The 27,662-nt window shown below is 41.5% G+C and overlaps 2 protein-coding genes and 1 long non-coding RNA gene across 3 annotated transcripts; all 3 read left to right on the top strand.

Moving 5' to 3' along the window:
• The first annotated feature begins 4,167 nt into the window (after window positions 1–4,167).
• On the top strand, window positions 4,168–5,389 carry LOC121593905 (chymotrypsin-1-like). Its single transcript, XM_041916666.1, has 3 exons — window positions 4,168–4,286; window positions 4,355–4,926; window positions 5,016–5,389. The coding sequence occupies exons 1-3, from the start codon at window positions 4,238–4,240 to the stop codon at window positions 5,172–5,174; spliced, it is 780 nt and encodes a 259-aa protein (XP_041772600.1). The 5' UTR covers window positions 4,168–4,237; the 3' UTR covers window positions 5,175–5,389.
• Window positions 5,390–6,534: 1,145 nt separating this feature from the next.
• Window positions 6,535–7,886, top strand: LOC121593906 (E3 ubiquitin-protein ligase MARCHF2-like). Its single transcript, XM_041916667.1, has 6 exons — window positions 6,535–6,869; window positions 6,963–7,097; window positions 7,163–7,226; window positions 7,294–7,443; window positions 7,514–7,575; window positions 7,668–7,886. The coding sequence occupies exons 1-6, from the start codon at window positions 6,709–6,711 to the stop codon at window positions 7,738–7,740; spliced, it is 645 nt and encodes a 214-aa protein (XP_041772601.1). The 5' UTR covers window positions 6,535–6,708; the 3' UTR covers window positions 7,741–7,886.
• An 8,191-nt stretch (window positions 7,887–16,077) lies between these two features.
• LOC121594856 lies at window positions 16,078–27,004 on the top strand. Its single transcript, XR_006005045.1, has 3 exons — window positions 16,078–25,645; window positions 25,719–26,402; window positions 26,491–27,004. It is a non-coding gene; the product is annotated as an uncharacterized LOC121594856 (long non-coding RNA).
• Window positions 27,005–27,662: the final 658 nt, after the last annotated feature.

Here is a 27,662-nt window from a genome sequence, read left to right as displayed (position 1 = left end):
TGTTATTTATATTTTTTAATATTTGTAAATTTGGATTTCAAAAAATAATTTGTAAATACATTAGGCAGCACAAAAAAACCTATTTTTCGAAGTGTCTTTATAGTTATGGTACGACCATGCATTTGTTTTTCGTAATAAGTCGTGTAAAAACGTGTTAATTTTTTTTTTTAATATACGAAGATGTCAAATAGTATCCTGCAAAACTCATACATTCATTCTTTTTATCTATCTCATACGGATTTTCCACAAATTGCGAAAACGACTGTCCATATAGTAGTGGTATACGCTGTATACCGAGACTTATTCAGGTAGCACGCAGGTAAGGTTTAATTAAATTAGTCACACAAGACACATCTAACTAATAAAGCATTGTTATATACAGCTTATAGAGACTTAATGCGAACAAATAACTTCCTTCCGTTGATGCACCAAATCATTTTGATAATTGGTTCTTAACGACAACAATAAACCTTCGAACGTTGGTGCAAAGTATATGGAAAACAGGATACAGGAAACTCAATTTTGATAGGGCTAGGTCAACCGACCAATTTTAGGACCATAATATTCGAGCAGCGTTAAATTTTAACCCATACTGAAAATCTGGAGGTCCTCCAAAATATTTGGCAGAAGGAAACCCGTGGTAATTCCTCCAAAATGTATACGCACCATTTGCCTGCATTGCACGGTTACGTAGGATACGTTTTTGGCATTGACGCTGCAGTACGCTGAGTACACGCACAAAATTCATAGTCGGTGAAACTGTTTGTGCGTGTGTTACACTTTCCGCTGTACACTTTCCGCGGTAATGCACACGACAAACGATGTTTAACATGCTTCACGTAGTGCATCGAGTTTTAACGAACGAAACGCATCCACCACGTCAGATAGCTAGAAAACGCAGAATACTTGAAAGAAGAGCAGAGTTCATAGAATACTATTAGGTGCATTTAAGTACCGGTGGAGTATCATTTCAACGTTTTATTTACTGTTATTTTATTCTGTTTTTTTTTTTTTTTTTTTTTTTTTTTTAATTCGATGCTGTAATGAAGTGTGATATGTGCCCGCACATTATCTCTTTGGTCCTTTCATTTGATATCCATATTTACGTTTATGTTTTAGGCCTTATAACAGCAATATTGCTAAAATTTAAATTAATCTTTATAAAATTAACATCAGAATTATTTAGAAAGTATAGATTTTTTTAAATTTTTGTTCACAACGTATTACAATTATATGAAATTTATTATCTCCAAATATGTTTTCTACCAATCAAGTGCTGATCCAAAACCTTTATAACATATTTGTTACATAGTCACACCAATGCGCTTTGCTAAGCATAAGCTAAATTTTCTTTAATACAATTCAAATATATGATTTACAGTTCGAATTTACTTTTTATTTTTTTATTTTTTGACATTTGTTTTGGAACTTTCGGCATGTTTGGTGAATCGTACGGCATGGGTGGTGGTTTATGAACTTGCATATTTTTAGCCATATCTGACACTGAGACCGGCTGTGGACATGACTGTCCCAAGATTTGTAGCTCCTTCGCACAACGTTTCAGAAAATGTTGATCGGGTCTCTAAAAATTGTATCATTTACTTGTCTGATATTTTGGTCGAAGGTAAAGTGTACTCATACCTCACCAGTCTTGCATAGGTCCACTGACATTTGTGCATTAGTCAAAGGTACTAGGCAACGTATAGTCCAATCTCGGCTTCGTTCGTCACACTCGTAGATGGGGAACTTTGGTGCGAAAAGGAAATTTTTTTGATTTCTTATTTAATTTTTTTCATGAAGGTGACTTTAAATTAGTGCAACTTAAATGTGGAGTCTTACCAATTCATCTTCCAGAAAACTGTTGTCCATGCTTGATTTTTTTGCACCTACAGTAACGCACATGTAAGCTATCATTACAAAAAGTAACACAACAAAAACTACTCTTATGCCAGCCATAATAGATCATTACTAAGCGCGACCTACGATTGAACTGAGTCATGATTGTTAATGGAGAGCTAACTACGGTGTAGACGTACAGTTCATGTAACATGGGAGGGTTTTATTTAAACAGCTTGTTACAGAGCAATGAGCGTTTCATGTAAATAACATGAATAAATAACATACAAAGAATGTTGAAGAAGGAAGAAGGAAAGAATCTATTTGTAACGATTGCTAAACGGCTTGGACAGGTCATGATCAACTACTGTTATTACGCCGAATAAAAATAAAAAATGCAAACCACAACGTCCCTGGTTTTCGAATTTGAAAGTTCAACTGGCGCTTATTTAAAATTCCAAAAGCTATTGAAAGCTTTATTGAAAGCTTTGTTTTAAACTTTGCACACCAATTTCAAACAAAAGCTCTAAGAAAGTAGGCATGATGCAATGTTGCTCGGTTAGAAAATTGAAACCCTTACGAATAAATGAAATGTCCTGCAAAACAGCATAAAACGGATTTTTTGGGTGAAGGTTTTGGTTTTAATGTGCGTAGTGTTTTCATCGATCGTATTTTTATTATTTTCATTATTTATACATTGTAAAATAATAACATCTTGAAATTACTACACGGGTCTACTTCATAGCGATGTTTTTGTTCGTGTATCTATATTTTCATAATATACTTAATTAGTAATTCTTTTATTTATTTTTTGTGTTTTTCTCTACCTTGCCATTGCTAACAGAAGAATAATGTTATTATTAAAACAATGCCTGGAAAGAGTGTAGCTCTTGCAAATATTAGATAATGATTTTTATTCGAAATGGCCCTTTTGACAGTTTAAGTTAGAAAGCTTAAGTAGCTTGTATTTTCCATTCCCAATTGACCGTTGCGTTCTGTCATATTGGATTTCGAGAACTGTGTATCATTTTATGTTTGAATCAGCTATAATCTTTATATAGGGGAACGTGGGGTAAAATGGTTCTTCTTCTTCTTTTTGGCTCAATAACAAAGCCCTGCCTGTACTAACTTGTGGGGTTGGCTTTCAGTGAATTAAGGATCACTAATTCAAATTTCAATTTAAATTTCATAACCTAAGTTTTCAAAATAATTGAATAAATTAGCAAAAAAAACGTTTGCACAAAGCGATGAAATTAACAAATAATTGGAGAAAAAAAAGAATGTGTATGCAGGCACATGATATTTATCTGTGATTTACGTGAAAAAAGTAACCATTTCAATGTAATGTAAAGTTTTAAAGTTAAAGTTTTTAAAATGTTTCACTTGGGGTAAAATGATCGTTCTAGCTTGGGGCAAAATGGTCGGTATATTTTAACAGGAGTAGCATGATGAGACTACCCAAATAGCCAGAATTGCTTAAGTAGCTCATTTTGGCACGCTAAAGATCCCTGCTCTAATTCGCCTTTGCAGTAGATAAACAGCACCACAGTTCTATGTGGGTCTTTAAAACAGCGCCTAAGCACCTTCCTTATGCCACGATGCCAGGGATTATTTTTCTTTGTGTTTTATTTTCAAGCAAGCGTCATCGATGAAATAAACAACAAGATTTGTTTCGTTTAAACACATATGTATATTTTTAAATATTTTGTATTGATGAATTACACAAAATTTTACACAATTTACTGATAATTCACAATCACTTCACTCAATAATCCTCTTTCAATTAACTTATCTAACTTGTACAGCAATAATGAGATGATTGACGGCGTCAGTATAGAAACAGGCTATTATCGTGCAAGGCTCCAATAGTATACATATTGATTCATACAATAGAAACTATTATTCATTAACAATATTGTTTTATTAGCATTAAAAAAATGCTTACTAAAATTAAAACTATTCAACTAAAAAATAGCTTATTTAGTGCGAGCAATCATCCATACATGATAAGATTAATCGTGACGATTCTAAAATAGAGACTTCGATATCATGGCGGTGTGTACACTTTCTCAGACAATAGATTACTACTACTACAATGATCAGATAAGATTGACCAAGTTTCAAATGCGCGCAATAAGTGAAGAGGAAATGGCGAGGAAAGCAGAAGGACAGAGCTAGGGGTGAGTGTGTAGATTTCAATTGACAGATTATCAACAATAGATATTTAGGTATACGGTATGGTGTATTGTAACAATATATTAATTGTACAAGTAGCTTATCCTCCGCATTGAAGTGATTACGGCGTTATCTGAAATATAAAACCATGATTGGGCATACTTTAGCTTGACAGTGTAGCAGAGGTTAGTTCTGTGCGCGTCTGGGAAGTGGAACGTTAACCGAGATGATTTTGCCGCTAGTAGCTACGTTTGCGTTTATTGGACTAGCGCAGGGTATGTTTTAATTGTAGGTTGTAAGTTTCTAAGACGTTTTACTATGTAATTTCGTCTTCGTTCCATAGCTGGTCCAATCGATCAATCAAAGATCGTCAATGGTACGGATGCAGCAATCGAAAACTATCCATTTGTTGTGTCTCTGCGTGGTGCTAGTGGAGGTCATTCGTGTGGTGGCAGTATCTTAAATGATCGCTGGATTCTTACGGCTGCTCACTGCGTCGATTATACTACGCCTCTATACCAGACGATACAGGTGGGAAGGTCCGACATTTCCAGGACTGAAGACGAATCCGTATATGCGATTGAGGATGTTGTAATTCATCCCGGATACAACCCCGCCGACAGCTATATTGATGATATTGCTCTGCTGAAACTGCGCAAACCGCTGGTGTTTAGTGACCAGGTGCAACCGGTTCGACTGCCGAAACGATTTTTCGAAATCGACGTGCAGGAGTCTAATCTGGTGACGCTTGTTGGATGGGGTCGCAATGCTTCAGATGGACCAGTCCAAACCACTTTGCAGGAGATCGATTACTACGCAGTGCCGAACGATGAATGTAATCGTATCCACTCCAATCACATTTATCCAACACAGATTTGCGCAGCCGAGCCTGGTGGTGGAAAAGGCCAATGCAGTGTAAGTATACTATATCGCGTTGGTTACGTAATAGTGCTTGTTTTTAGATGTGGTAATCTTATTTTTGACTTAAATTCTTATACTTCCAGGGAGATTCTGGTGGTCCCTTGATATATAAAGAATTCCAGGTGGGCATCGTTTCCTGGAGTATTAAGCCGTGTGCTGTCGCTCCATATCCCGGCGTGTTAACCAAGGTGTCGTACTATGTTGATTTTATCAATCAACATGCTAGTGGTTATAGTGCTTAAACACCTGAGCAGCATCATATTTTTTCTGTGAAAATTCGCTTCCTCAACAAACCTATAGCATGAACACACTTTAAAGAACAGGCCACAACTTATATTCATCTATGTACCAGCGTTTGTTTATTATCCTTAAAAATAAACTACGCTCTTTTTGTTACTAGATTTGCTGATAACTAAAACTGCAAAATGAATAAACCTTTTAACATAAAGCAATTTAATAATGTGGCGGCTTGTTTCTTTTTTTTATTGTTAATACATTAATGATCGATTCGATAGTACGGCTTGCTTCCTATGAAAGTTGACAGAGAGCGCCTGAGATGCATATTAGGAGAGAGAGCGGCTAAAATTTATAGGGCCGTGCATTTCCGAATGATTGTCCCGGATTGTCCGAATGATGTTTATTATGTTTTGGTAAATCCTAGCCAGTTTATTAAGTACATGTTTTTCCAATGAGAATATTTAAAATGTGCCATGAATTATTGCGTTTTTTGTTATGACAATGGAACATGATAAAGTAGCAAATGGTGTTGGGAATACAACAGTTTGAATTAAAAAAATAATAGACTCATATTTTTTAATTCAAACCCAATATAGATGTGTTAAATATTAAAGCATAATAAATTTGAGAATACGTACAGGCGCGGCCCAATAATAATACCCAATTATTAGAAAAATAGTAATACCCTCTTAAAATTACTTTGATATTTAAATTGGTTAATCCGGACCGTAGAGTGCTTGGCCTAGGTTATGTAATACGCAGATGATCAACCAGAGTAGTCTATAAACGTTTAATAACTGATATCTAATGGTTTAACAATCATATTTGTCAATATTGGCATGCTAAGTGATCATTTTGCTATGAAATGAAGACTGTCCCATTTGAACCGCATACATTTTATACCTTTTATAACATTTATGAATGGTGTTCCGAGATTTTAAAAGATATTAGTCAGATTTTTTTTGCATATGCATAGCTTAAAAGTGTCCTCAAAGACGTGTGAAGAAAGTTTTCCGATAAGTGGTCTAGGGAACTGCCCATGGTGCCGCAAAGTCAGATAATAGGTAAAAATATAAGGTGTCCGACTTTAGGTGGCCGCCACTGCAATAATCCAGCTAAAGAAATGAAAAGTCATTCGAACGCGGTACCACGGAAACGCAGAAATTCTCATGATGGGTATCTCTACGGAGCTGTTATACACGTTTCCGCGCCCGTGTAAACGTAAATTTACGTAATTCATTAATAATTATGAAATAAAAAAAAACTTTTCGTTAAAAACATGTTTTTTGATATTTATCGTTTCCCAATTCTAGCATGGTACAAACCGTTTTCAATTATTACTTTTTACATGGACACTACTAAGCAAGCCATGCAGTAAAAACATAATTTAGACATAGAAAACAATCTAGCAAACAGTATATTGTTGTTCTATTTAGCAAATATGCTATCACCAGTTTTAGAGACGGAACTTATTTAAATATCAAAATTAGTTTATACTTGTAGCATTCTAAATTTGTGTAATTTTGGATAGTCAACTAAATGAATCGTAAGCTTTCAGAAGATGACGTACGAAAATCGTCGGATTCCAGTGATATTGGCAGAGATCGTTCACTTTCGGGCATATGCATCAGTCAACCCCGCGGCAGCAGCATTGATTCAGTGGTGTGTCGTATTTGTCAGGGCTCTAGCGATGAGATAAGGTAAGATATTAAATTAAACACCTACATTTAGTGGAAAACTGTAAGCAAGTCTAAAGCAGCATATGCTGATACTTCTCATACTCTCATTAACAGTATGATATCTCCATGTCTATGCAAGGGATCAATGAAATACGTGCATTTGGAATGTTTGGAACTTTGGTTAAACCGTTCCGGACTTACTCGGTGTGAATTGTGTTTGCACAATTTCCAAACCCACGAAACGCTTCGGTAAGTACCAAATGCTTACAAAGGCAGTGGTTTGGTTCATGTAAGATATTGTTCATGTTTTACAGTTATGGTTGTTGCGAGTCAGTGCTAATATGGTATCGTAATCCAGATAATCGGAATCTATTGATGGTAAGATATTCCTAATACTCTAGTTACATCATATTTATTGAACATAAATTTAATTTCTTTACCGTAGTCGGATCTTTTGATCTACTCTATATTGTCATTTGTGTGCTTTATGCTCACACTGGTTTGCATGTTGGTGTTGCGTTTTCAACATTCTGAACACGATCCATTTGGAGAGGAACTAGCTAAAGTGGCTGTTATATGTTTTCTATCGTTGGTGGTCTGTATGCAGTTTCTCTGTTCTCAAATACATAATTTAAAAGAAATAGCTGATTTGTAATTCTTTTCAGATGATTGCTTACTCTGCGAACGTTATTATCATAGCAAGAGATCATTTAATGCCCTGGTACCGGTAAGTTCTAAATTAGCAAATATATTAGCATTAAGAGGCATGACATGAACAATATTTCACATGAAATATTTACTCGTTCATTTTTTTTACAGTTGGTGGAGATCAGCAAGAAATGTTCGATTGTCCCGCTTAGACGTGGTCAATTATCCCATGGAAACTGTTTAGAATACACCGCCAAAGTATGTTTGAAATTAAATGAAACCTTTTCTTTCTGTTGTTTCACAAATTTTATTAGTTTAAAACATTTTGCCTTCACTAATTATCTCAGGAACAGAAAAATGTAAATTTAACATACATTTACATTCATACAATTTTTTCATTCGATTTGTGTGTTTTTGAGATAAAAGAGAAGTAGAAAAAAGAAACGAAACAAAGCTCCTGATGTTTGGGGATATATTTATTGTATGATCAGGTGCGATGGTATGATGTGTAGGTGTGTGTTATATGTATGTTCTTGTATGTCGTTTTAGTCATAGATTTTTCTTGTCATACGTACATGTAAAGTATCGATGTAGAATTTATATGTTTAAATTAATTACATGCCAATGGTATTTTATAGCAATAAATTACAAAGGAAATATCTTCATATTGATCAAACGCAAATCCTTGGTTTACATATGAAAAATGCAACTATGATCATTAACTAGTTTATGAGTCATTTAAATGAGTTAGTAACAAGGAATCTTTATAATGCCATAGCATACAGGGCTGGGGGGGGGGGGTCAGCAACTTGTTCGACTTAACAACATGCCCAGCGTGGGTTTAAACCTCATATGGACCATCCCTCATAGTCAGGATATTGACTAATTCCGAATGCGTGGTACACTTAATGTGTCTCGAAAGGCTGTATAAACCGGTGTTATCATGTAGCAGGTCGTTATCAAAACGAAAAAGATTGTATTTCTTACATGATGTGATTGATAGATATTTATGTATCAAATATTTCATGTTTTAAGAGTTTTAAGAAACTAATATAAAAAATATTAAAATTTTTATATAATTTTTTTTTAAATATTATTGGTTTCAGAATTTTCATGTCCTTGTCCTTAAATGCTTTACTAATTCTGTGAATTGAATTCTATGAATTCTAGACAAAACACCAATTTTCCGCGATAAACCGTCTGCGAGCTCTTAGTTGAAAAAAACATTAGTTTGAGAACAAAAGATTCTCAGTTTGTGAAACCAACTCAAAACTAGCTTAGTAAGAGCCGGTCCAATCTACTTTTAGGACCTCAGTGGGGTATTGTATTTTATTTCAAACATCAAGTATGATTCACTTGCTTGTTCTGCGCTACAACCGCTCTGCTTCAGGAGTGCCCTACATGTGAGCTAGCTCAATTTACCTTATTTAAAAAAAATATGTGGAATTCATTTGAATTAAAGAAATTATAAATTGATTTGTCAGTGACAAAATTTATCGTCACTATCATAAAATAAATGCTTTTTTACGAAGATTAGTAATTATTGATTATTCAAACAATTATTTAGCTTTCCATCCAGATCCAACGATTCAATATGCCCATACCTTCAAAGAGCATTAATAGATCAATCCTTTATTCATTTTTACTAAGATCCTTGCTGATATTTTGGAATTTAATATTACCAGTTATGATTTATCGCTTAACATCTAGTCTAATAAATACCAAACATAATACATTAATGCTCAGCTCTATTATATTTTTTATTTATGTTCCATGAATCTGTCATTAAATTTTATACCGGCATTTTTATTACACTGATTACTGATCTTGAGTCCGATGGAAGTTCAGTGCGTCATATAAATCACGACGTGTGTCTGAATCACAAATTTCTTCATATATATTATTCAGAGGCATTGCATTAGGATCACCACCAACTGGTACCTCGTACCAAAAGGAGGTGCTTTTCTCTGTTCCAGCATCACCAATTGAATTCGTTTTAGTAAGATACCGATAGAAAGGAACATGTAAAATTTTACGGTAACGATTGTAAAGTAAAATTATAACATTTGATACTAATACTCCAACCGATATTGTTATTAGTATTTTTAACGAATTTGTAGCAGTAGACAACGGTTGAACAATTGATTCTTTCCTTCCTTTAGTGAATATTTTTCCTTGTGGATATGCACTAGCAGAATCAGCTATGGTTTCATCACTCCAGTCGAGTGGGGGACTAGTTGAAATTTCCTTTGTATCTTCTAGCCGACACGGTAGACCCCATACTGAAAGTACGTCGTATCGTTTGCTATATCGAAGAATTTCAAAGAGTGACGGATTAATAACTCGACATTTGTTTAACCACAAACAATCCCACGGATTTTGATCGATTTCAATTCGCTCCAGGCGAGGCTGAGGCACAAAATGTTCCATGCTCAAAAGCAAATTGTACGAAAGATTTACCATCCGAAGAAAAGGTGATGAACTGAACGCTTTGGGATGTATGTAAGAAATTTGATTATGACTAAGATCGAGTACGTTTAACGAAGATCCCGATGCTAATAAAGCTACTGAAACTTGACTAAATGCATTATGGCTTAACACTAACGTAACTAGCGACGGTATATTGTGCAACACTATTGAGTTCTCAGATAGCGAGTTCCTTGAAAGGTTTAGTGAAATCAATCGTGGCAAACTTTTTACAATCACACAAGAGAGCAAACTTTGGACTACGGCAACATCTTCCACAGCACTTTGCACTTCATCTGATGGTCGTAGTGTTATATTTGAAATTTTATGAGTTAGCACATTGACGAAATTGATTGACTTTAACGTTGATGGTAGATAATCGAATATTGAAGAAATTTGGTACACCGTACTATTTCTTACAAAAATTAGTTGAATGTTTACCAAATCGCTCGCTGTGAACTGTATCCCTGTACAATTCTCTATGAACAATTCTTTCAATTGTATGAGTTTGTGAAACACATCATGGGTCATTACCCCAAATGTGGTGCTATTTAGTACTAACTTTTGCAACTTTGGTAGATCTTGAAAAACAGCTTCATTGATATGATTCACATTACAGTTAATTAACTCCAGCAGCTCAAGGTTATGAAAATCACGGTACAACGGTACGGTCCTCTGCATACGCACACAGTAACCATGCAGCACTAGTGCGGTTATTTTGTCTGGAAAACTCAGATACTCTAAACCAAATCCAGTATCGCTGTATGCGTTTCTGCCATCCATGCGGTAGCTCGTAACCTTTCGAAACACTTTGTCCGAATATGCATTCTTCACCGGGTCCACATTGCAGTCGAAGTTGATGGCAAATTCTTTACCAGGCACACGGTAGTTTACGGTTGTAACAATCAAACAATGGTTTAATAATCTCGCACAGCTCCAATCGTTTTGTGTGCTCAAATTTACACTTTCGTTGTTATGATTTACTACTGATTGACAATCAGCGGAATTGCGGCTGGTTAACAGCATTATCACGACAACTTGCAATACAATCATCACGATTTTGTTAAGCAACTCACAGGAACAATAACGGTTAGCTTGTTGGAACGTTTGTGCTAGGTGTGACCGACAACAGAGTGTTTGTGAGTATGGCTATAAGATTCAACGGTGAGTTCTGAGAATATGTGGAGAGAATATTTTAGATTTTGTTTACATTATCAGAATCGAAGGGCACAAATGGGTACCGAAATAGATACAGAAACGATGATTCGCTCATTCATAAGAAAAATACCGATACTATCGAAAAACAATTGGTATGATCCGATTTAAGTCAAAAATATGCCAATAAATATGCTAAAAATATGCTTAGGACGCTATCTATTCGGTTTTAGTATGCGCAAATTGTATGAAACTTATTTGTTTTACTCTAATAAGCAATGCTTTGTTGTATTCCTTACCCAATGCAAAATAAAAGGTCAAAAAGGGCTCTGCTTACACAGGGAGCAACAATACTGAAATGATTACGTGTCATGAGCGAGTTCGAGTCCAATTTGCCCGGATAAACGGCTCTAAACTGTATTTTATTTAATGTTTGCTGTAAAAAATTTGGGCCATCACATTCATAATTGGTCACCGTGCATTGTATTTATGGGCAATACATTATTCTGAAAATGTATGTATGTATGTATTTATAAACATTCATTGAAACAGAGTACTAAAATTCTGCATGTAATTACATCGAAAAATAAAACGGAAATAGTATTGCATTGCATGAGTTAGAGACGAATGAAGCAGAGATGCTCGAAGTCTCTATAAGCTAAACAAACAACCAACCTATTGCACAGTCGGCATTTGCCGGGATAAAGCCTAATAAAATAAAAATTATCTTTTTGTCAAGCTGTTTTGTTTCATTTTGTAAGGATCAAAGTAAAATAAATTCATTTTTTTTAATAAATAGTTAAGAAGTAAAAATCATCAAAGGATATTTTTTTAAAATGCTTATTCAATTGTCAATTTTCATGTACTGAATTGTTTTTCTTGTACAGGCGGTCCCCGAGATACACGGTTAATGGGGACCGAAAATGGCCGCAGGAACCGCTTATCTCGAATTTCCGCGTAAGACGAATCTTGTGATTTCCAGCTAAAATATAACTAATTTTCGTATAATTTTGTAAGTAGTGAGAGGTTTTAGCCATTTAATTCATTATTTGATATGATTCTGACTTAAAATATATTTCAAAAGGTTCCAAGCTGTTATTTTAACATTCGATCAAAAAGGAAGTTCTATGGAATTTTACGTATGATGTGTCAAATCAGTACAATTTGTTCCAATAACCGTCAAATTTAGAAAACCGCGTATCTCCGAATCCGCGTATGAGAGGTACCGTGTATCTCGGGGACTACCTGTACTGTAGTTGATACTAGCTAGAGCTAAAGTATAATTTACAAAACCTTGTTTTTAAGGTTTCTTATAATGCTTTATGGAAAAAATATGGATTTCTTTAAAGTTGTTTGAAATTAAAAAAAGATCTTAATCAATGAATCAGCTCAAATTATCGTTTTTTTCATATTCAAACCTGTGCAAAAAAGTCTCAAGAATTCCCAAGGTCTTTGTAGTCTATACCATTGCCTTTGTCATTTGGCGAAAAACCTCCCAAGCGCCACAGATTAAGCTTAAACGACTGGAAAATTGAATATCCATATAAAAAATGAAAGCTCCACAGCTTCATTGGTTTGATCAATAGATGGCGTATTACAACTCATCATTATATTGCTATCCTGTTCTTGCAATGTGTTTCGACAAGTTTCATCTTATCATGACCTATATAGCCTTATAACTTTCTGAGCAAAAATCTATGTGAATGGTCGTGTGGTCAGATACGTGGGTATCAACACCAACGACCATTACCCAATTCTCACTTGCTTCAGTACTGGTGGTTTCCGTTGGAGTTTAGTAATTAAACAATTGTGTCGCCGTTCTAGTTCTAGCGATGCATAACTTCAATGCGAAACCATACAACAGTACAGAGGAAATGAGAAAGCTCTCCTCCAAGCGATGAAGCTCAACTGGTTGGGGTATCCCACCAACAGAGAGCGCCACCAGCTTTTTTGCTATTTTTAGAATGAATGAGTCGTTTGCCGTCTGCTAAACGAAGTCTTTCTATATTCCGTTTAGGTAGAGAACTTGAGTCGTTTAGAAGCCGTTTAGTGGTCGTTTAGTGGATTTGTGGCACTTGGGCTAAGTACGACCGAGAGCGACCACGAAAGTATCATGTATCATAATAATGTATCATAATTGCTTGGTTGAAAGGAAAAATTACTAAAAAAAAAACGTGATTTTTGAGAATAAACCCATCTTTGATATTTCATCATAAAGAGCTGCAGTGCCAAAGGACAATAATACCAATCAAAAATGTCTTATTTGAACAATAACCACGAGTTTACGCGATTTCATATTTCTTTTGACGGCAGTTGTTCCAAACTGCCCACTGTGCATTGACTGGGTGTGAAATTATCTTTTACCTTTTGCTTTAGTACAACGCTAGCGCCAAGGCGGAGAGTAGCATAAGCCCTGTTATGCATAGATCAGGGATGTCAAACAATTATGATGATATTTGGGTACAATGCACGCTCGGAGGACGACTAAGCGATTGGCGTTTATTAGTTTCACACGTAAATCTGGCAAACGAGACAGTTAGAATGTTGTCTAGAAACAGTTTAAAAAACAAATCGTGAAATCCGAAACACATCGCATACCCTGTAAATTCTCTCGCGAAAGATGGTACGATTCTCATGCACTCCCTGCCTTTCGTTTCGATGCGTTTGCAGTTGCTTTGTCATCTTCTCTTTGTTACGAACAGCTGTACCTCTCGCCATTTCTCTGCACGTATTTGCTCCTACCACACAAAAACGTGGTTTTTTCTATCTTTTGCTCCATGGAATTACATTGCTTCTTGACCATACTGTTGTCAGATTTAGCTACTACCCATGTTTGAAACATATATATTGTAATGTATTGCTAACATGTTCCTGTAACCTGGCGTAGAGGCAGGCAGAGCAAAATAATGGTCAAGTAACATAACAAAATACGAACTGACATGATTAGGAATACAATCCTTTATAATCACAGGTACAACATGGGGTACAATTTATAAAAAAGGCATTAAATCGACATTAAATGTACGGCACATAGTATGATCATATTACCTTTAAAATTTGCCTGTCAAATGGTAACAATATCGGAGAAATGATAGCACAAAAAAATCTACTTTTATATATATGAGCATCATAATTATACTGATAGCGATGATGCGTATATTATACTTACGCTTATATTAAATAATTAAATACGTCACTGTACAATGTGTTAAATAGTTTTCAAGCATAAGTTTAAAGCATAATAATACCAATAGAATCTGAAATAATACATCATTGCGAATTTTCCCTCCAATTTATGATGTGAATGTGTTGGTGTCAATGTTCTATTTTGAATTTAACGGCACAAGAGGTACAGGAATTTCATTGCGGTGTGAGTAACATACGATCAGCCGGTTCTAGGTAAACTCTCACACATTGACAATCGTACCATTTGGCAACCTCGTTTGCCCAGCTTCAAAACTGCCTTTCGTATTCTCTCTCTCTTTCTCTCTCTCTCTCTCTCTCTCTCTCTCTCATTCATCAATGCTATCCGTAGCACAGCGCATAGCAAAGTAAAATGTATGTCTACCCTGCGAAAGAGTACAAGAACGACGATGGGTTTCTCTCGTTTCTCCAGTTTGATAGCATCTCTCGCACACTCCGGACGGCTCGAACCAGGGACAAACGTCGGCTTCAAGCGGACTGGAATCGCTAGTGAAAATCAGTAAAATGTGTTGATTCGTGTTGTGTGTAGTTTAGTCAGTAGTTTCTTGTGGTATTGTAAAAGTGTGATTTAATAAAAAAAGGTGAACATGTACAAATATTCTTCCGAGAGTTGGGGCACATGGTAAACTATGAGCTGTACGAGAAGATACAGTAGTATGGGTTAATGACGCAGTAGCGATTATTCCCCGAGAGTAAAAAGCTGTCAATGTGTGTGTTATTTCCAAACACGGGTTTGATGCAGTACTGGAAGAAGTAGAAAAACGAACCGGCATTTGTCTTACAGGGTTTCCCACGATTTATTGGTCAGTTCCCATGATTTTTTGGTGCGTTCCCACGATTTTTTTTTATCGTATCCCATAGATTTTTGGTCCGTTCCCATAATTTATTGGTATTTTTCGATTGGATATCAATACAATTGGACCAACAAATTCTGGGAAACGACCAAAAATCGTGGGAACGCACCAAAAAAATGGAAACCCACCAAAAATTGATAGGAACCAACCAAAAATTGATGGGAACCAACCAATAAATCGCTGGAAACCCTGTATGCAAAGTGCCAGAGTTTATCAAAGTTGATATAAAGATACGTGTTTTTAACAATTAAACAGTGGCTTCAGGAGTGGAAGTATTAATGGGTCTCAATGTCTGTATGTCAAATATTGTATGTTATTTTAATACGAAAAACTTGATATACAAGCAAAATTGAAGTTCAAACACAACCATCAGCTAAGATTTACCTGTGGAACTGTGAAGACCAAATGAGAATAGAATTTATGTAAAAGAAGGAACGTGTTTTTTGTTTCTTTTTTTTTGTCGCTCAAAATTGTAATACAGGTATTTCCCAATATACGCTACTAATGCAGACCGGAGTCAATAGCGTATGTCGAATGACGAGTTTCATTCAAATTATTGCTAATTATCGTTTGATTTTGCATAAAATGGTATGTTTTAGTCACTAAATTAGTTATTTTATGTATCTCAACTGAAGATTACAATTTTATGCCTTTTAAAATGATCTTCAAAATTCGACCATATCAGTATAATTAGCTCACATTTGAAGAGTCGTGCAGCGAAATCGCATGTATCGTATATTGGGGAATACCTGTACATCTCCGACAGTATTGACTATGAAGCGTGCATGTACAGTTTGCAATTGTTCGTTTCGTCCCAAGCTCAGATAATTGTTCTTCTGTAATACCTGCATCAATACAGCAATCCGTCTGTTCACATGTAACTCACAATTGAAACTTCATTTTACGGCACGAGCCGGTATTAGCGAACCCGTCTCGCAGTGGACTGTACCAAAGTAGAGGAATGTGCCTCGACAGGGTGCTAATGGTACGTTTAGTCCACTGGCAAAATCCGATCCCTGCCTCCTCGTGGCGCTGCCGGATGTCGGTTTTGATGAGCTTTGTCCGCTCGTTGAAGCCTAACCAAAGGGACGGTGCTGCTTTCCAAGGAAGGTGTAAAAAAAGAAAGCAGCTGGAGCGATATTCGAACACAGCATCCTGTAGGGACTAGTAAGCTGTTTCCTGTAAACAGGTATGAAATGATTCGTTCATAAAGGGTTAAGCGATCGTGACGACAGGTATCGGTATTGGATGTTTGGGACCAGTGCTTTGTTCCTGGATCGTAACACGAGTAGGAAGAGGGCTGCCCAAGAGCCCCAGAGAATGCTGTGAGGTGGGCATCGGTACTGGTAGCTTGGAACCGGTACTATTGGCCCAATCACAAGCGCTCAACTGTGGTGGGGGACGTCCAAGCGTCCTGGAGGGGACTGTGGGACGATCTTGAGCCCGGAACGAGACTGGGAATCTCAAAGTACGGGCTCGAGAAAGGTTTGATCACAAATGTCCCGTAGATAGTTGGACCAGGTATCGGTATTGGATGTTTGGGACCAGTGCTTTGTTCCTGGATCGTAACACGAGTAGGAAGGGGGCTGCCCAAGAGCCCCAGAGAATGCTGTGAGGTGGGCATCGGTACTGGTAGCTTGGAACCGTTACTATTGGCCCAATCACAAGCGCTCAACTGTGGTGGGGGACGTCCAAGCGTCCTGGAGGGGACTGTGGGACGATCTTGAGCCCGGAACGAGACTGGGAATCTCGAAGTACGGGCTCGAGAAAGGTTTGATCACAAATGTCCCGTAGATAGTTGGACCAGGTATCGGTATTGGATGTTTGGGACCAGTGCTTTGTTCCTGGATCGTAACACGAGTAGGAAGAGGGCTGCCCAAGAGCCCCAGAGAATGCTGTGAGGTGGGCATCGGTACTGGTAGCTTGGAACCGGTACTATTGGCCCAATCACAAGCGCTCAACTGTGGTGGGGGACGTCCAAGCGTCCTGGAGGGGACTGTGGGATGATCTTGAGCCCGGAACGAGACTGGGAATCTCGAAGTACGGGCTCGAGAAAGGTTTGATCACAAATGTCCCGTAGATAGTTGGACCAGGTATCGGTATTGGATGTTTGGGACCAGTGCTTTGTTCCTGGATCGTAACACGAGTAGGAAAGGGGCTGCCCAAGAGTCCCAGAGAATGCTGTGAGGTGGGCATCGGTACTGGTAGCTTGGAACCGGTAGTATTGGCCCAATCACAAGCGCTCAACTGTGGTGGGGGACGTCCAAGCGTCCTGGAGGGGATTGTGGGATGATCTTGAGCCCGGAACGAGACTGGGAATCTCTGAGTACGGGTTCGAGAAAGGTTTGATCACAAATATCCCGTAGATAGTTAGACCAGGTATCGGTATTGGATGTTTGGGGCCAGTGCCTTGTTCCTGGATCGTAACACGAGTAGGAAGGGGGCTGCCCAAGAGCCCCAGAGAATGCTGTGAGGTGGGCATCGGTACTGGTAGCTTGGAACCGGTACTATTGGCCCAATCACAAGCGCTCAACTGTGGTGGGGGACGTCCAAGCGTCCTGGAGGGGACTGTGGGATGATCTTGAGCCCGGAACGAGACTGGGAATCTCGAAGTACGGGCTCGAGAAAGGTTTGATCACAAATGTCCCGTAGATAGTTAGACCAGGTATCGGTATTGGATGTTTGGGACCAGTGCTTTGTTCCTGGATCTTAACACGAGAAGGAAGAGGGCTGCCCAAGAGCCCCAGAGAATGCTGTGAGGTGGGCATCGGTACTGGTAGCTTGGAACCGGTACTATTGGCCCAATCACAAGCGCTCAACTGTGGTGGGGGACGTCCAAGCGTCCTGGAGGGGACTGTGGGATGATCTTGAGCCCGGAACGAGACTGGGAATCTCTGAGTACGGGCTCGAGAAAGGTTTGATCACAAATGTCCCGTAGATAGTTGGACCAGGTATCGGTATTGGATGTTTGGGACCAGTGCTTTGTTCCTGGATCGTAACACGAGTAGGAAGGGGGCTGCCCAAGAGCCCCAGAGAATGCTGTGAGGTGGGAATCGGTACTGGTAGCTTGGAACCGGTACTATTGGCCCAATCACAAGCGCTCAACTGTGGTGGGGGACGTCCAAGCGTCCTGGAGGGGACTGTGGGATGATCTTGAGCCCGGAACGAGACTGGGAATCTCGAAGTACGGGCTCGAGAAAGGTTTGATCACAAATGTCCCGTAGATAGTTAGACCAGGTATCGGTATTGGATGTTTGGGACCAGTGCTTTGTTCCTGGATCTTAACACGAGAAGGAAGAGGGCTGCCCAAGAGCCCCAGAGAATGCTGTGAGGTGGGCATCGGTACTGGTAGCTTGGAACCGGTACTATTGGCCCAATCACAAGCGCTCAACTGTGGTGGGGGACGTCCAAGCGTCCTGGTGGGGACTGTGGGATGATCTTGAGCCCGGAACGAGACTGGGAATCTCTGAGTACGGGCTCGAGAAAGGTTTGATCACAAATGTCCCGTAGATAGTTGGACCAGGTATCGGTATTGGATGTTTGGGACCAGTGCTTTGTTCCTGGATCGTAACACGAGTAGGAAGGGGGCTGCCCAAGAGCCCCAGAGAATGCTGTGAGGTGGGAATCGGTACTGGTAGCTTGGAACCGGTACTATTGGCCCAATCACAAGCGCTCAACTGTGGTGGGGGACGTCCAAGCGTCCTGGAGGGGACTGTGGGATGATCTTGAGCCCGGAATGAGACTGGGAATCTCGAAGTACGGGCTCGAGAAAGGTTTGATCACAAATATCCCGTAGATAGTTAGACCAGGTATCGGTATTGGATGTTTGGGACCAGTGCTTTGTTCCTGGATCTTAACACGAGAAGGAAGAGGGCTGCCCAAGAGCCCCAGAGAATGCTGTGAGGTGGGCATCGGTACTGGTAGCTTGGAACCGGTACTATTGGCCCAATCACAAGCGCTCAACTGTGGTGGGCGACGTCCAAGCGTCCTGGAGGGGACTGTGGGACGATCTTGAGCCCGGAACGAGACTGGGAATCTCGGAGTACGGGTTCGAGAAAGGTTTGATCACAAATATCCCGTAGATAGTTAGACCAGGTATCGGTATTGGATGTTTGGGGCCAGTGCCTTGTTCCTGGATCGTAACACGAGTAGGAAGGGGGCTGCCCAAGAGCCCCAGAGAATGCTGTGAGGTGGGCATCGGTACTGGTAGCTTGGAACCGGTACTATTGGCCCAATCACAAGCGCTCAACTGTGGTGGGGGACGTCCAAGCGTCTTGGAGGGGACTGTGGGACGATCTTGAGCCCGGAACGAGACTGGGAATCTCGGAGTACGGGCTCGAGAAAGGTTTGATCACAAATGTCCCGTAGATAGTTGGACCAGGTATCGGTATTGGATGTTTGGGACCAGTGCTTTGTTCCTGGATCGTAACACGAGTAGGAAGGGGGCTGCCCAAGAGCCCCAGAGAATGCTGTGAGGTGGGAATCGGTACTGGTAGCTTGGAACCGGTACTATTGGCCCAATCACAAGCGCTCAACTGTGGTGGGGGACGTCCAAGCGTCCTGGAGGGGACTGTGGGATGATCTTGAGCCTGGAACGAGACTGGGAATCTCGGAGTACGGGCTTGAGAAAGGTTTGATCACAAATGTCCCGTAGATAGTTGGACCAGGTATCGGTATTGGATGTTTGGGACCAGTGCTTTGTTCCTGGATCGTAACACGAGTAGGAAGGGGGCTGCCCAAGAGCCCCAGAGAATGCTGTGAGGTGGGAATCGGTACTGGTAGCTTGGAACCGGTACTATTGGCCCAATCACAAGCGCTCAACTGTGGTGGGGGACGTCCAAGCGTCCTGGAGGGGACTGTGGGACGATCTTGAGCCCGGAACGAGACTGGGAATCTCGGAGTACGGGCTCGAGAAAGGTTTGATCACAAATGTCCCGTAGATAGTTGGACCAGGTATCGGTATTGGATGTTTGGGACCAGTGCTTTGTTCCTGGATCGTAACACGAGTAGGAAGAGGGCTGCCCAAGAGCCCCAGAGAATGCTGTGAGGTGGGCATCGGTACTGGTAGCTTGGAACCGGTACTATTGGCCCAATCACAAGCGCTCAACTGTGGTGGGGGACGTCCAAGCGTCCTGGAGGGGACTGTGGGACGATCTTGAGCCTGGAACGAGACTGGGAATCTCGAAGTACGGGCTCGAGAAAGGTTTGATCACAAATGTCCCGTAGATAGTTGGACCAGGTATCGGTATTGGATGTTTGGGACCAGTGCTTTGTTCCTGGATCGTAACACGAGTAGGAAGGGGGCTGCCCAAGAGCCCCAGAGAATGCTGTGAGGTGGGCATCGGTACTGGTAGCTTGGAACCGGTACTATTGGCCCAATCACAAGCGCTCAACTGTGGTGGGGGTCGTCCAAGCGTCCTGGAGGGGACTGTGGGATGATCTTGAGCCCGGAACGAGACTGGGAATCTCTGAGTACGGGCTCGAGAAAGGTTTGATCACAAATGTCCCGTAGATAGTTGGACCAGGTATCGGTATTGGATGTTTGGGACCAGTGCTTTGTTCCTGGATCGTAACACGAGTAGGAAGGGGGCTGCCCAAGAGCCCCAGAGAATGCTGTGAGGTGGGCATCGGTACTGGTAGCTTGGAACCGGTACTATTGGCCCAATCACAAGCGCTCAACTGTGGTGGGGGACGTCCAAGCGTCCTGGAGGGGACTGTGGGACGATCTTGAGCCCGGAACGAGACTGGGAATCTCGAAGTACGGGCTCGAGAAAGGTTTGATCACAAATGTCCCGTAGATAGTTAGACCAGGTATCGGTATTGGATGTTTGGGACCAGTGCTTTGTTCCTGGATCGTAACACGAGTAGGAAGGGGGCTGCCCAAGAGCCCCAGAGAATGCTGTGAGGTGGGAATCGGTACTGGTAGCTTGGAACCGGTACTATTGGCCCAATCACAAGCGCTCAACTGTGGTGGGGGACGTCCAAGCGTCTTGGAGGGGACTGTGGGACGATCTTGAGCCCGGAACGAGACTGGGAATCTCGGAGTACGGGCTCGAGAAAGGTTTGATCACAAATGTCCCGTAGATAGTTGGACCAGGTATCGGTATTGGATGTTTGGGGCCAGTGCCTTGTTCCTGGATCGTAACACGAGTAGGAAGGGGCTGCCCAAGAGCCCCAGAGAATGCTGTGAGGTGGGCATCGGTACTGGTAGCTTGGAACCGGTACTATTGGCCCAATCACAAGCGCTCAACTGTGGTGGGGGACGTCCAAGCGTCCTGGAGGGGACTGTGGGACGATCTTGAGCCCGGAACGAGACTGGGAATCTCGAAGTACGGGCTCGAGAAAGGTTTGATCACAAATGTCCCGTAGATAGTTGGACCAGGTATCGGTATTGGATTTTTGGGACCAGTGCTTTGTTCCTGGATCGTAACACGAGAAGGAAGAGGGCTGCCCAAGAGCCCCAGAGAATGCTGTGAGGTGGGCATCGGTACTGGTAGCTTGGAACCGGTACTATTGGCCCAATCACAAGCGCTCAACTGTGGTGGGGGACGTCCAAGCGTCCTGGTGGGGACTGTGGGATGATCTTGAGCCCGGAACGAGACTGGGAATCTCTGAGTACGGGCTCGAGAAAGGTTTGATCACAAATGTCCCGTAGATAGTTGGACCAGGTATCGGTATTGGATGTTTGGGACCAGTGCTTTGTTCCTGGATCGTAACACGAGTAGGAAGAGGGCTGCCCAAGAGCCCCAGAGAATGCTGTGAGGTGGGCATCGGTACTGGTAGCTTGGAACCGGTACTATTGGCCCAATCACAAGCGCTCAACTGTGGTGGGGGACGTCCAAGCGTCCTGGAGGGGACTGTGGGACGATCTTGAGCCCGGAACGAGACTGGGAATCTCGAAGTACGGGCTCGAGAAAGGTTTGATCACAAATGTCCCGTAGATAGTTGGACCAGGTATCGGTATTGGATTTTTGGGACCAGTGCTTTGTTCCTGGATCGTAACACGAGTAGGAAGGGGGCTGCCCAAGAGCCCCAGAGAATGCTGTGAGGTGGGCATCGGTACTGGTAGCTTGGAACCGGTACTATTGGCCCAATCACAAGCGCTCAACTGTGGTGGGGGACGTCCAAGCGTCCTGGTGGGGACTGTGGGATGATCTTGAGCCCGGAACGAGACTGGGAATCTCTGAGTACGGGCTCGAGAAAGGTTTGATCACAAATATCCCGTAGATAGTTAGACCAGGTATCGGTATTGGATGTTTGGGGCCAGTGCCTTGTTCCTGGATCGTAACACGAGTAGGAAGGGGCTGCCCAAGAGCCCCAGAGAATGCTGTGAGGTGGGCATCGGTACTGGTAGCTTGGAACCGGTACTATTGGCCCAATCACAAGCGCTCAACTGTGGTGGGGGACGTCCAAGCGTCCTGGAGGGGACTGTGGGATGATCTTGAGCCCGGAATGAGACTGGGAATCTCGAAGTACGGGCTCGAGAAAGGTTTGATCACAAATATCCCGTAGATAGTTAGACCAGGTATCGGTATTGGATGTTTGGGACCAGTGCTTTGTTCCTGGATCTTAACACGAGAAGGAAGAGGGCTGCCCAAGAGCCCCAGAGAATGCTGTGAGGTGGGCATCGGTACTGGTAGCTTGGAACCGGTAGTATTGGCCCAATCACAAGCGCTCAACTGTGGTGGGGGACGTCCAAGCGTCCTGGAGGGGACTGTGGGACGATCTTGAGCCCGGAACGAGACTGGGAATCTCGGAGTACGGGTTCGAGAAAGGTTTGATCACAAATATCCCGTAGATAGTTAGACCAGGTATCGGTATTGGATGTTTGGGGCCAGTGCCTTGTTCCTGGATCGTAACACGAGTAGGAAGGGGGCTGCCCAAGAGCCCCAGAGAATGCTGTGAGGTGGGCATCGGTACTGGTAGCTTGGAACCGGTACTATTGGCCCAATCACAAGCGCTCAACTGTGGTGGGGGACGTCCAAGCGTCTTGGAGGGGACTGTGGGACGATCTTGAGCCCGGAACGAGACTGGGAATCTCGGAGTACGGGCTCGAGAAAGGTTTGATCACAAATGTCCCGTAGATAGTTGGACCAGGTATCGGTATTGGATGTTTGGGACCAGTGCTTTGTTCCTGGATCGTAACACGAGTAGGAAGGGGGCTGCCCAAGAGCCCCAGAGAATGCTGTGAGGTGGGAATCGGTACTGGTAGCTTGGAACCGGTACTATTGGCCCAATCACAAGCGCTCAACTGTGGTGGGGGACGTCCAAGCGTCTTGGAGGGGACTGTGGGACGATCTTGAGCCCGGAACGAGACTGGGAATCTCGGAGTACGGGCTCGAGAAAGGTTTGATCACAAATGTCCCGTAGATAGTTGGACCAGGTATCGGTATTGGATGTTTGGGACCAGTGCTTTGTTCCTGGATCGTAACACGAGTAGGAAGGGGGCTGCCCAAGAGCCCCAGAGAATGCTGTGAGGTGGGAATCGGTACTGGTAGCTTGGAACCGGTACTATTGGCCCAATCACAAGCGCTCAACTGTGGTGGGGGACGTCCAAGCGTCTTGGAGGGGACTGTGGGACGATCTTGAGCCCGGAACGAGACTGGGAATCTCGGAGTACGGGCTCGAGAAAGGTTTGATCACAAATGTCCCGTAGATAGTTGGACCAGGTATCGGTATTGGATGTTTGGGACCAGTGCTTTGTTCCTGGATCGTAACACGAGTAGAAAGAGGGCTGCCCAAGAGCCCCAGAGAATGCTGTGAGGTGGGCATCGGTACTGGTAGCTTGGAACCGGTACTATTGGCCCAATCACAAGCGCTCAACTGTGGTGGGGGACGTCCAAGCGTCCTGGAGGGGACTGTGGGACGATCTTGAGCCCGGAACGAGACTGGGAATCTCTGAGTACGGGCTCGAGAAAGGTTTGATCACAAATGTCCCGTAGATAGTTGGACCAGGTATCGGTATTGGATGTTTGGGACCAGTGCTTTGTTCCTGGATCGTAACACGAGTAGGAAGAGGGCTGCCCAAGAGCCCCAGAGAATGCTGTGAGGTGGGCATCGGTACTGGTAGCTTGGAACCGGTACTATTGGCCCAATCACAAGCGCTCAACTGTGGTGGGGGACGTCCAAGCGTCCTGGAGGGGACTGTGGGACGATCTTGAGCCCGGAACGAGACTGGGAATCTCTGAGTACGGGCTCGAGAAAGGTTTGATCACAAATGTCCCGTAGATAGTTGGACCAGGTATCGGTATTGGATGTTTGGGACCAGTGCTTTGTTCCTGGATCGTAACACGAGTAGGAAGGGGGCTGCCCAAGAGCCCCAGAGAATGCTGTGAGGTGGGCATCGGTACTGGTAGCTTGGAACCGGTACTATTGGCCCAATCACAAGCGCTCAACTGTGGTGGGGGACGTCCAAGCGTCCTGGAGGGGACTGTGGGATGATCTTGAGCCCGGAACGAGACTGGGAATCTCGAAGTACGGGATTGAGAATGCTACCCTAAGGCCCTAAAGTTTGCTCTGAGGTGGGTATCGGTACTGGTGGCTTGGATCTGGTACTATTGGCCCAATCAGGAGGATTTAGTTAGGAGAGATTTCCAAGCGTCTAAAAGAGGAACAGTGTTTTTGTGTTGCAGTGCTTGTTTTCGTTACTGGTACTGTGGACATGGAAACTGTATTCCAGTAACTGGGAAAAAGGTTGGTGTTCACCTTATACCTGGAGTTATACTCAGTTTGAGTTCTAAAAATATAACACAATTATAAAAAATACAAAAAAAAGAAGATTGGCAGGAGTAGAGGACGAAAAGAAAAATTATTAATTAGGTTTCACATGTGAGTTAATGTTTGACACAGAAAGTACAAATACTATGTAAAAAATAGTTATACTATATTTTACAAATCATTCCGTGGCAAATTTACATCAATGTTAAGAAATATTAAAATCATCAAATGACGATGTATTAGATGATTGGCGTTGTTCTCGTAAATGCAGTCTTTGTCTATTCCGTTGTTCTCGTAAATTTAAATTCATCGCAAGTTGATTATGATTTAGGAGTATTTTCCTATCAGACATTAAGTGCCATCAAGTACCAGATTATACCTCATTTACTTTTTATAAAAGTTCTAGCATACATCAAAACCAACACATAACTAAGCGAATATGAAAGTAAGTTGCACGAGCCACATGAACTGTTGTCCATAAAGACTGACAGAGTTTCAAAAATCATGTTAAGTATAGGGAAAATAGTAACGTGATAATAGAACATTCAATTTGAGAGCCTTTCGGTTTAAACAAGAAGTTTGTAAATCAATATTGAAGATTAGAAAATAATTAGGTATGAAAGATCATGTTGCCGGTCATACAGTTCGCAGCAGAAAGGCCTGATAGAAACTTGTTGAAATAACAACCGTACACATTTTGAGCAGAGAAAATCTATCATCGATCTCCCGGAGTTGTGCTTGGTTTCCCAACTGGTAAGCTTTTGCTCTTCACGAACTCTGCTATTAAGAATATCAGTTTAACACCCATTTTCGTTTCTATTCACAGATTTCTCTATTGATTCCAACCATGTTTTATAAGTGAAACATAACATTAGAGTCATATACAATAGAGACATATATAATACTGTAGGGACGGTCCCGTGAGCCAATCTACAACTCGTACAACTCAATGGCATGCTCGTGATGGGTTCAAGCCTAGAATGGACCGTCCCCCGGTGGCAACGACCAGCTATTCGACTAAGTGGTACCTGTAGAACCTTGAAAACCTATATAAGCCGCGGACATGCTGGTAGGACGCTACCCCAAATGGAGGAAGAAGAAGAAAAATAGAGAACAAAGAAACAGAACATGAATGTCAACTACAATTGCGCCAACATCGGTGCTGGTGGATATGGTGCATCGAATGTTATGAATGAATCGGTCGAAAGTCGTTGGACAGTTGCTAAGCTGCGATGAACTCGAGTCATTTTGTAGCAGAGTAACAAGCCAATTGGATTCGAAAACGAAATCCTGGCGTTGCTTCAGAAACGATGACGAAGTAGTAATAATACATACATGAACATCACCCAGCATCATATTGTAAGCGGAAAGGGGAATGATGATGGTTTTTTCGAAACAGCAAACTAATGCTCACATCACAGGTATTTAAAGAATGACAACATTGGGTACTTATCATGGTTGTAGAGACAGATTTGGATGAACTTTGTTCGTTGGACTTGTTCACTATAAGGTACAGCTATTGTTAAATAGTTTAGATTAATGATTTAACTGAAATTCAATTATCTAATTTAATTTCTGTTCATCCTTTTATTCGACAGACCAACTGACTGACTGAAATTTCTGCTGTGTCCCATGAGCTCAAAATGGAGTAATACCTCTAGCGGAGTCTTCCGCCGGCATATTATTCTCAACAGCCACAAAGAATGGCCACGCAGTATTGCTATCACCGGCTATGATCGATGCCTAATAACTTCAACTATCTTTAGTCAACATGTTGGACTTCGGGAAATAAATGTTGAAATAGTTGCGCTTTGAGTTTAGAATTCGTCAAAAAAGATTCCTTTGATTATCAAAAAGCCTTTCATAGCCAACATCAGTTAACAGAACAGGAAATACGGAAGGATAAAGAGTTGAATATGTTATCTTTAGACAACAACATGTCATTTTTAGAGAACATAGACAGGAATAGTTTGAGTTTGAATAAAATACGACCACTATCTACAGGATATACGAATACGTCTCAATAATGCAGGAATTTTTTTCACAAATAAAATGTATAGGTTACACAAAAATGTATTACCGTGATTTGTAATAAAACTGGATTGAAAACAAGATCTGATATGCAAGTGTTTAATAATTGTCTAAACAAGTTTTTGAACACAATTTATTAATTTACTTATATTTGGGAAGACACAGTACGGTTGCCTCCCCTCTTCCCACGTCGTTTAGTGTGTTGAGTGATGCAGCTTAGTATTCCTACGTTATAGTTAGTGCCAACTTTTGTCCATTTTCCAGCAGAAGCTTACACCTGAGATCAAAATTGCTCAAACGTCGTTGATCCACAACACGCATCTGTTTGATCTGATAAAATTAAAATGTTTCAGATCAAGAAACGGCGTTCGTTCCTTGTGATGGCTATTATATATAAAATTTCTGTAATTTTAATCCGCTGTAGAAACAGCATCAACGGTAGGAATAAATTGTACCCGACAGATATCATAATACTGTGCTGATCTCATAAATCTGTCACATCCGTGGTTTTAGTTGAAGCCTCTTGTTCCTTAAAGAGAAAACAGTAGAGAAAATTATACAGTGACGGCTACCTGAAGTCGGACACCTCATATTTTAACCTATTATCTGACTGCGGCATCCCGGACAGTTCCCTAGACCACTCACCGGAAAAAATCACCCATCGTTGAGAACACCCTTTGAGCTATGTCGCTACAAAATTTCATAACATATTTACTTACTTGGGCCGGTCTGGTGGTAC

The sequence above is a fragment of the Anopheles merus genome, chromosome 2L (genome assembly GCF_017562075.2).
Source record: "Anopheles merus strain MAF chromosome 2L, AmerM5.1, whole genome shotgun sequence".
NCBI classification, from domain to species: domain Eukaryota; kingdom Metazoa; phylum Arthropoda; class Insecta; order Diptera; family Culicidae; genus Anopheles; species Anopheles merus.
Note: the sequence above shows the minus strand (reverse complement) of the source record. Positions and strands in the feature narration are given on the sequence as shown.